A 10,820-nucleotide genomic window follows, 5' to 3' on the forward strand; every position below is an offset into this window, starting at 1 on the left:
GACTACCGTGGAAAACCTGGAAGCACTGGACGGCCAGGTTTTCCATGATGGTCTGGCTTCAATGGACTCATGATCTCAACTATATATAAATATTTGAAAGGATTGCGTTACATACAAAATATAATAAAATTAATGTTCAGATTTAAAACGATTAGTAAATAATAATAATAATATTATTATTATTATTAGCAGTAATAGTAAGATTAATAATAATAATAATAAAGGGTGATCTAGTCGAAAGTCAATATTGAATATTATACATTTGATAAATCAATTTTGTAGTCACCTAAAAATAAAAAAATAAAAAAGTGAGTTTTGGCAATGACAATGATGATGATAATGATAAATAATAATTGGTCAATATAAAATTTCATCTTTCTATTCAGGAAAAAAGTTTATTGATTTCATTTTATTTTAATGATTAAGGTTAGAAATTAGATTTAGGATTTTCATTATGAACTGACATCAGTTATAATGCTAAAACTCTAGCCAAATGTGCCAAAATCCGAGATCTATTATCTTATATGTGATTAGTTCGTTCATAAGTTAGAGTCTCGTTATTTGTTCAAATGTGAGTATTTACAACCCCAACACAGAGAATTAGAGTGAACCCTTATCATCTAAGCCACTGAGCTACCATTCAATGGTGTAAATGTCTAGCGTCAATTAAGTTGTGATATTACCAGACCATCTTACAATGTTTTCTGTGGATAACTGTCTCACTCCCGAACACATTTACGAAGTCATGACCATTAAAGTCCCATGCTTGGGCACAAAAGCTATTCAGTGCTTTCTTGTTTCAACAGTTGGCTAGCTAAGATCAACTTACAATCTAAACCATGAAAATTCAGATGGTAAACCATTGAAAATTAAGGAAGACTGAATAGTTATTTCATCTTAGTATGAGACTTTACGGTAGTGCTCACCTATAGGATCTAACTAGGGTTCGAACGTAAGACCTTCGGGTCTCACTGTGAACCAATAACTAATAGAACTACCGAGTCGGTGTTCAGTCGTACGATTACAGCTTCACTCGGTTGTTGACATAGCAGGATAACCATCAAATGCCACCAGCGATAACTGCCTCATTCATATTTTATTCAAACTCCACTAGATACAATTTCTCAGTAGAATTTCAAGAATATTATTAAGTAGGTCACCAGTAAGCTAATGATTAGAGTTTACTTGAGGGATTTTTGTAGATAAATCGTGACTGAAGAAGTTCAGACATGTTGAGAGTGAAACAGTTATCACTAGTGGCATTAAATAACCGTTCCAGTATATCGTAAATCGGTTAGAGTTAGAGTTGTATTATTGGGTGTTGACTGAATGATTTTAATGGCTTAGAGTTCGCTAGAAGATCTGAAGGTCTTGGAATTAATCCCTGGTGTAATTATGAGCGGAAACTTTTGTGATGTCCCATACTAAAGTATAATATCTTCTTAGTGTTTCCTTGTTCTAAAACATCTCCTAAATGAGATCGATCTGTGTAGAATATTGTCTACAAATAATAATGATAATAATAATTATTATCATAACTGTTTCCTTATTAGTGACTTATTCGGAAATATGTTATTACACAGATGTCTACCTTTCTGAGATAACTAATAGTGTTCCATTTAACTATGACTAATCATTTTCGATATCACCTATTTATTAACTATAAACCAAAGTACATTGGAAATCTGTTTCATTTTACAACTAAGTGATGTCCAATTAATATCCTAAGCTGGACTCGATCCAATAAACTTTCGTATATTAAAACAATCTACCGTAGATTAAACATAAAGAGTTAAGCTTCAACACTGGAAAGCATTTAATTAAAATAAAATAGTTAAATGCCAAGTATTTCCTGACATTCAACATTTCTGTGACGAAATACACTCTTCTAATGTGGAAATGTATGTTTTAAGAAAATTTCTTCTTTTTTTACTAAAAACATTTGTTCTCCATACTGTGTATGTCCTGTCATATGTGTGTTGTAATGCATTTTGTTGACCAGGAAATCAAATAAAAATAGGGAGTATACTTCTCTTTAAATGCCTTAGTGATTGTTAACTACTTTTATCTTTTATTTTCATTGTTTGTTTATGTTTCACAACTTCTAATTAACATACCATATTGTTGATAAATTATTCAATTCTAGTTTATCCTTAACAAACTAATTTGATTCAGCTTAAAATTCATAACCTTGACCTTGAAAATAACCTTAAAAATGATTAACAAATAGGAAATTAATGAATTTAAACATTTATTAGATGTAATTTGTGTCATTCAGTTTAGCTTATTTCGATTTAAGCAAACGAGACTGAATTAAATATACAAAAATGTAGTTTCATAGTTGAAAGCATGAGTTAATTGAAGCTAGACCACCATGGAAAACCTGGAAACACTAGTCTAGCTTCAATTGACTCATGCTTTCAACTATGAAACATACTAAATCTCCACAAAACCCCTTCTGATAAAAAATGTGGTTGGTTACCAAGTTATATTAAACTGTTATTTTTAAGGGACTAATATCAGTTTATGAACTACTGAGTACAACAGAGTAGTAGACTAACTTGAGACTATTCAACACTAAATCTCGAGTTGATGAGTAAAAAGAATCATAGTTGATGCAAAACATGATATTTATAGACATAATCTGCTGTAGGGTTATAGGTGAGGATCGCTGATGAGTTCCAAAGTCGGACGAAATGAATTTCCGATAATTATTGATATTGAATCTAATTTAGTCGCCATTAATTTAATAATAAGAATATCTTTTACCTGATCGTTTGCTACTTAATATCACATTAGAAACTATTTTTCAAGTTATAAGGGAATTAAAGAAGTTAGTGGTTTACATCACGAACTAATTTTAGTGATGTAACAACCAAAGACCAAAAGGTACTGGTTTAGCTCTAGTATGGAACTATTCAGTTGTGCTCCTTTACAACCCAATGGGAGATTGAACTCAGGACATTTAGGCCTTACAGAGAGCGCTTAGGTCTTAGACCATAGAGTCGGGATCCAGTCGTCCAATGATCCTTCAACCCATGGATGGTTAAGTGCTTCGAAAACGACATAGATGTGTTTCACTATTAAATTCTATAATAACTCCATACTGTTTATACCAAAAAAGTGAAAATATTGGGTGATTTTTAAAAGGACTCTGGCGATCGTTAGAGGAGGATATGAACTGTGAATGATTTGTGGATGGTCAAACTTATATGAAACTGAAAATGGAAACAACTGTGAGAGGATTAATAGCTGAAAAAAATAAATGATTTCAGTGATATTGGATTCTTCAAGCAGAATGGTTTAATTATGAATATTTTTGGACGATGTCATCACGATGAAATCGACAAAGTGAGTTATCAAGTATATACTTAATGAAAACGAATTGTTAGTCGCTTATGAATTTTATGAAACGGCATGGAAACTATTTTATTATAGTTGAAAGCGTGAGTCAATTTTGTTTAAAGAAAATATCCAAACATTGAACGAGACTGGTAGGTCCTGGGTTCGAATCTCGCCATGCGAGATCGTGGATGCGCACTGCTGAGGAGTCCCACAATAGGACAAAACGGCCGTCCAGTCCTTCCAGGTTTTTCTTGGTAGTCTAGCTTCAATCGACTCATACAGTAAATTTCTATCTTTTTATAAACATTTAAAAATGTTTAACATACTACTTACCTATCATCATTTAAGTAGCAGAAACCGTAGTATTCGATTTTATTCTTAACGTAATTAACGAATGATTATTTTTTATTTTTTGCTTGGATTTTTCGGAAATATGCTTATTTTTTTGTTTCACATTCACTTCATTCGATATATAATCAATTTTTTCACACCGGTTTTTCGTTTCTTCATCATTAGTCTGATAAAAATCAATACAGGAAGAAAATTCATTTTTTACTTTACTTTTGTTAAAATGATTTAATTGATTAAATCGTATTAAATTATTTGAATAACCATCTAAACTTTTAGATCGATGATGTATTGAAGATGAACAATTTTTCATTTCAATCATTAATGGTTTATGTGAATTGGTTAGTTGATCTTTGTTTAAATTAATGCAATGTTCACGTTTTATCTTTGGTTGCCATAATGTAAATAGATTACATGAACGATTATTAGGCAATATAGGCTTAACTTCATTATTGTATGGGATAGAATGTCTACAAGTTGATTTGTCATATAATTGATCTTTTAAACATACTTCATTATTGTTTATTGGATCATGATTTCTATAGATTTTATTTGTTTTTTTATGTGGAGTTGATGGAATTGTCATTGAATGTCTTAATTGATGATAATTATTATCATTATTTACGATTTCATTAGATCGATAATAGTTTCCATGATAAAATGATGGTATATATTCAGTAGTTGAATCAATTATTTCCCATTTCCATATTGATTGTTTATTGATTATTGGATTAAAAGTATTTAAATCAATATTATATTGATCATGAATTCTTTGAATACTTTTTATACATGCTTGATATGCTTCTATTTGGACATTTTTTTTATATTTTATATGATGATTATTTAATAAATTATTTGTAAATAATTGTCGAATTGGTTCCGTTTCTTCGATGGTTAAATTATCTATGATCATCTTAAACACAATAATTATAATGAGAATAAAAAAATTAGTCGCGTGCCTAAATTTACATTCAAGATTCATTTCTAATGACACATGACCATTAATATTGACCAATCAAAAAAAAGGAAGAAATATTGCGATGAATTGACCAATCAAAAAAATTGTTAAGGGGGGAGTAAATATATTTTGGTTGAAAATTGAATAGTTTTTTTAATTTTTTTTAAAATATTGACTAAAAGATATGAAATTATAAAAATGGGATATATAAGTGAAATAAGAGAGATATAAGATACATGTCTGTAGAGTGATAGTAAATGTGTGTTTTAATGTTTAACACATGTGTGATACCAATGGTTTTCAGTTATTTTTTTTCTTTTTATTTAATAGGTGAATGTTATATTTAAAAGTAGATGATTTGTATCAAAAATTCCATTTTAAGATTTGACATAGATGTAGGTTTGTTCTTTGAACTGGATGGTTTGCTCGTGGAGATTTCATTGTCCTTCTGAACGAATCATCAGAACAAACTTCGGGTAGAAGTTCGTAGAAGTTTGTTCTGATGATGTCGTTCAAAAGGACGATGAAAGCTCCACGAACAAACCATCCAGCTTAGTGAACAAACCTACATCTAAATCACCCACCTGAGCTACAAATCTTCTCCACGATCTCAAGATCTGACTTTTAGTCTGTTTACTTTTTTTTCTGTCAAGTTAGGATGTACTACAGTGTCATGTTCATGAAAAAACATATGTAGATGATTGAAATGAACTTTCCAGTGAAAATCATATTCTTATTTACAGTACTGACCCACTAAATAAACAGAAATATGCCTTAAAATGCTAGATATTACACTTTTATTGAATATTTTAAGAATGATGGTTATCTTAATATAAAAGTCAAGTTTACTAGTAATGATAGAATCACGGATAAAAAGACAATGAACTTTTGTTCGATAGTATCTTGAAAATTCAAACGAAATCGAACGTATGATATGCAGGTCTTATTATGAGAATGAGATTTTTAGATTACTGAGTCTGAAACCAGTAGTCTATAATCATCAAGATTGAACAATCCCTTCAAATTACAACCTTAATAAATGACAGTGATATGCATATAAAATAGTGACTGATTTTGAAAATATTCCCCTAAATTCTTGTGAAAAAAAGGCTGATGGAATTTAGCCATGTCGGGAGTGGACTGCTGACTTACTATGTAGTGACTCATTAGTAAAGTATTTGAAATTAAACCTTAATGTCAAAACCTCTAAACAAGTCAGGATTGAGTATAATGAGTGATTTACTAACTTGGAGAGAACATTGTCCTAGTGATTATTTGTTTTCGCAAACTACCCATTTGAACTAATTTACACAAATTTACTTCCTATAGTTGAAACGAAATCATCAAATCATAGACATATTTTGCAGAATTTGATTAGTACTAGTCAAGCGGAATTCAATCTGACAAAGATAGTTTATTTGGAAGGCCTGAGTTTTTCCTGTATGTACAAATCTCTCAAATGATTCAACTTTCTCTTTACTACACTTAAGTAAGAAACCTTTACTTTGGTTGAAGTCATGGATCATCAATGGTTAACGATTCAGTTTGGAAGTCGGTAGTCAACTTGAAAAGTAAATATTTTTTGTTTGTGCACTGTGATAGCATATTTTCATGAATTCGTTGTGTTCTGAAAAACAAGAAAATTTAAGATGCCTAGTTGAAGATCACCCCAATTTCTTTTACTAATGAAGAGGAATAGCCTAACTATCTACTCGGGTATAGCATTCTGATGTCTTAGTAACACTACAGTTTGTAGTATTGCCACCACCCTATACTGTTTCCCAAAAAATTATGAAAGTAACTTTATGTGTTTACAGTAAGACGATCTGAAAATTTTTTGAAATTCTAACTGAATTCTCCTCCCAAATCATAATAGGTCTTCACAATGGTTATAGATAAACATCTAAGTAAGTCAATAAAAAAATCAAACTAATTTATGAATCACATTAGACCGGATATAAATAATTATCTTTTATTTTTAAATGTTTATCATGGCTAAATTAAGTACAACAATATTCTTATGTTCATAGGTGAGAAGATATTGGGCAGGATTGGTTACAGTATTATAGCAGCGCTGAAGAGAAACTTCTATGCAACTCAACTATTTTCTATGTGTAACATCAGATGTTCTTTAAATCAATTAATGGTGGATCAATACCTTTTTGATAATACCTCGAAGTGTAGAGCATCTATATGGTTTTCCGAATACATTCTTCGTAAATTGTGTCCGAAAGGAAGTAAAATGTTCATAAGTGTGACCATTAAACGTTTAATGGATAATAAATACAAGGTGAATGCATCAAAAGCGTTGGAAATAATTAACAGGTAGCATATACCACTTTTACTCTATCGTTGCAAGGCCGTTGCCATCAAGCGCTTACGACATGACATTTGTATACAAAAAGAAGGTGTGGTAAATCTATAATTACCACAGTAAGCTAGTTACATTATTTTGACGCTTGTCAGTTACATTTTCTCTTCAATATGGTTTATAACTTAGAGTAGAAAATCACACTGACATTCACTCACAACGTTAGCAATAATTTTATGCTAATTAAGCGTCTTGATTACCACTTCTTTGTTAATAATTTGTTTTTATTCATTATCTATTTATGATCACTTACAACTTTACACTCATTTCCCCTTTTTTATAATCTCATCTTCATCATATCAATACTAAACAATCTTAATTATTATGTTAAATGTTTCTTATGTCGTTTCGAACTAAGCTTCATCGATTACGGTACGTAATAAAAAATTTTCTTATAATAGTATTATTATTGTAGAATTTAGTTCGCTTTCAGCTGATGAGAAATCTTGAAGTATAATGAATTCATGTTATTCTCCAAATCTTGTTCTCTCACTTTCATTCAATCATGTATTATAATTGGTTTATCTTTAACTGCTTCAAGGTCACGCAAAGTGCCACTCTTCACACATTTTGAAGTACATTTCCGTTTCAATTTCAATACTCAAAATTGATTTGGAATAGTTACTTGATTGTTAATAGTTGGCGCCAGTCTGAAAAAACTTCAAACCTAGTTTGTACTCGTCAAGGGGATCAGTGCTCGCCATAAGATCCAAATTCACAGAATAAAGTTTCTCCATCAAGAAAGTTACCACTGAGTGTTATTCGAGCAGTTCCTGAATTCCTGTGACATCGTGTAATTCTAAGTTAAATCTCATGAAGATCATTAATCTCATCAAGATCATAGATATGAATCGTTCACCATCTAGCGTGAAATCATGTTCTAAGGCTATCTTTGATACCCTGACATTAAATATGATATACTAGAATGTTGAATCGTTCAAATCAGTGACTAGATTATGACCTGATTGGTTAGTATTTGATTAGAAATAAGATTTAAATCACATTGACTATTACTTAGTCTTTATTTAGTGTAGACAGTTGTTCACTTGTTAATAAGTGAATAGGAAATATAGGTGTTTCATTCGAGAGTATTTCTTCTGCTACCTATCACCTAAAAAAAATTAATAGTTTTATGCAAGAAACAATCTGAATGAAGTCATCCATTATTTTATTTGTATGGGGATACACCTATGTACACATGTATCCACAACCTGTGTTCCCTTATATACAATAATACTACAGGCCTTTCGAATTTATACATAACCTCGAGTATTAAGTCTCAAATTAATAATCATATATGATTATCATAGTTGAAAGCGTGAGTCAATTGAAGCTAGACCACTCACACTTTCAACTATGAAAATACTAAATCTCCACAAAACCCCTTCTGATATATGATTATATCATTTACAACTCAACATCTTCCTGTTTATCTATCTATCTATCAATATTTGATGTGTGCGTACAAACACGTGCAGATCTTCACACATACATACATAAAGAATAAACCGTTGCAGTAATCATCATCATCACTAGCTAGAAAAGACAAAAAAAACAAACCATAGCAACAATCCAATAAACTCTTAAAGCGAAATAATGAATATTAATTTTTCTTTTCTAAATAAAAAAAAGCGAATAAGCCTTTTTTGTTTTTAAATTTCTGGAACATAATTGTATACGTCTCACTTATCTATTTTTAAACTGTGTACTATTTTTTTTCAAGTGATAACAACTATAATTACGAAATGAATATACTCAAGCGTGAATATAAAAAAAGGTTGATGAATATGGAACAATGGGGGAGAGGTGTGTGGGTGGGACAAGAAATGATGAGAAGTAGAATACAGACACACTTTTTTATAGACACACACACAAATGAACATACAAACAAGTGCATACATTACATAATATATATGAATAGAGAGTGAATAAATGGTTCCTGAAAAATAAGAGAACAATCATAAAATAACTGTATTATTTTAAATAAAAATGAAATGAGTGAAACATTAACAATACAAAAGAACAACGATTAAATAATGAGGATAACAAAATTGTTGCTATACTAAAGTAATTTAACTGATGAATAGATCTATCCTATAAACAATTTCATTGATATAACAAAAAAGGATATATAAGAAGGGATGGAGAGTATAAATTAGTATGCAAAAAGACTTTTTATCTAGTTAGAAACAAAAAAAGATAATTCTGTTCATTATGTATCTGGATATATGGATATTTGATTTGTAAAGCAAACTGAAGTCTTTTTATAGATGAGATCATGAGTCAACCGAAGCTAGACCATCACGGAAAACCTGGAAACACTGGGCGGCCAACTCGTCCTATCATGGGACTCCTCAGCAAAGCGCACCCACGATCCCGCCTAACGAGGTCCGAACCCAGGACCTACCAGTCTCGCGCCAGATCCCTTAACCGATAGACCACTGAGTTGACTGGCATCCGACGGTGTTAATGTCTAACCTCAACCAATCCACGAAATTGCCAATGCAATGCTAAACATTGCAGTGATACATAATCCATTAGTGCTAGATCACCATTAAAAACCTGGAAGCACCGGACGGCCGTTTCGTCCCATTATGTGATTCTTCAATAGTGCACATCCACGATTTTTCACGCGGGAACCAAACCCAGGACCTTCAGTATCGCACGTGAACGCTTAACTTCTAGACCACTGAATCTAACACTCATCCATTCATGATATATATACTGATGATAGATCATCATGTTTGTATTTTGTTTGTATGAGAGAGAGAAGTAATGCTGAAATATTGTCTGGAACATCATAGAGAATAGGAAGGTTTAATAAAACAATCAGCTCATAACCTCTTAATCTAAAAGTCTAATTAAAAATACTGATGAAATAAAATCGAAAGATATACTTTAGTAGTGTTTAATGACCATATTAAGTTCATGTGATTCACTCATTCAGGTTCCTGTAATTAATTTACAGTATTGTTTTGGAATCATAGTCTTGATATTATTTTCTCTGTACTCATAGACCTAGTTTAACTGACCAATTTTGCTCTTATATTTTTGTAGAAGTACTCTACGCGACAGCATAGTATAAAACTATATTGAAAGGACATTTCAAAATGAAGAACTAACATTTCCCATCCATATGTTTAATGAAAAAGAATAATATTTTTAGTGAATATAGATTCAGTAATAAGTTGATGTTTTTTGGGGCTAAAAATCATAAAAATTGACTCACTTTAACAAGTAACTCCGCCTGCAGCTGTTCTAGAGTTACTGCCGGTCTCAAACCCAGGTAAAGCAGGAGGGTTGGGCATAGGGTCGGCAACCCCATCCAGTAGAAAAAAATCTCCCAAAAAAAAATACCAACCAGATTAAACAAATTTTCACTTTAACAAGTCAAACTATCATTAAAACAGAACATTGTTAACAATGACATAACACAGTGTGACATTAATTTCCAATTCAAGGTCGATAATGATTTAAAACAATATTTGAAAGTGATGATTTAAGATTTACTAATAAAATATTCAACTTCGCTGGTTTTAAATTCAAATTGTTCAGCTAATATTAATGTGATTCAATTACTTTAATATATACACCTACCGAATAGCTTATTCATGTAGAACATAGCACACCAATTTTGATGGAGTTTTCTTCTCTGAGCTGGATGGTTTGGTCGTGGAGCTTTCATCGTCCTTCTGAACGACATCATCAGCCCAAACCTCGGGTCGAGATGGTTGATATTCAATACAAGTTAATGTCAGTTAATGAACTACTGTAAAGTACAGAAGACTGAATAATTAC

At 31.2% G+C, this 10,820-nt stretch overlaps 1 protein-coding gene across 1 annotated transcript; it reads right to left on the bottom strand.

Annotated features, from left to right (window-relative positions):
- Positions 1-3,688: 3,688 nt before the first annotated feature.
- On the bottom strand, positions 3,689-5,947 carry Smp_171060 (hypothetical protein; the record flags this gene model as incomplete). The annotated part of the gene is made up of 3 exons (XM_018792977.1): positions 3,689-3,862; positions 3,902-4,497; positions 5,899-5,947. 3 exons carry the CDS (start codon positions 5,945-5,947, stop codon positions 3,689-3,691), a joined length of 819 nt encoding a protein of 272 aa, XP_018647535.1.
- Between the last annotated feature and the right edge of the window lie 4,873 nt (positions 5,948-10,820).

The sequence above is a fragment of the Schistosoma mansoni genome, chromosome 1 (assembly GCF_000237925.1).
Source record: "Schistosoma mansoni strain Puerto Rico chromosome 1, complete genome".
NCBI lineage: Eukaryota > Metazoa > Platyhelminthes > Trematoda > Strigeidida > Schistosomatidae > Schistosoma > Schistosoma mansoni.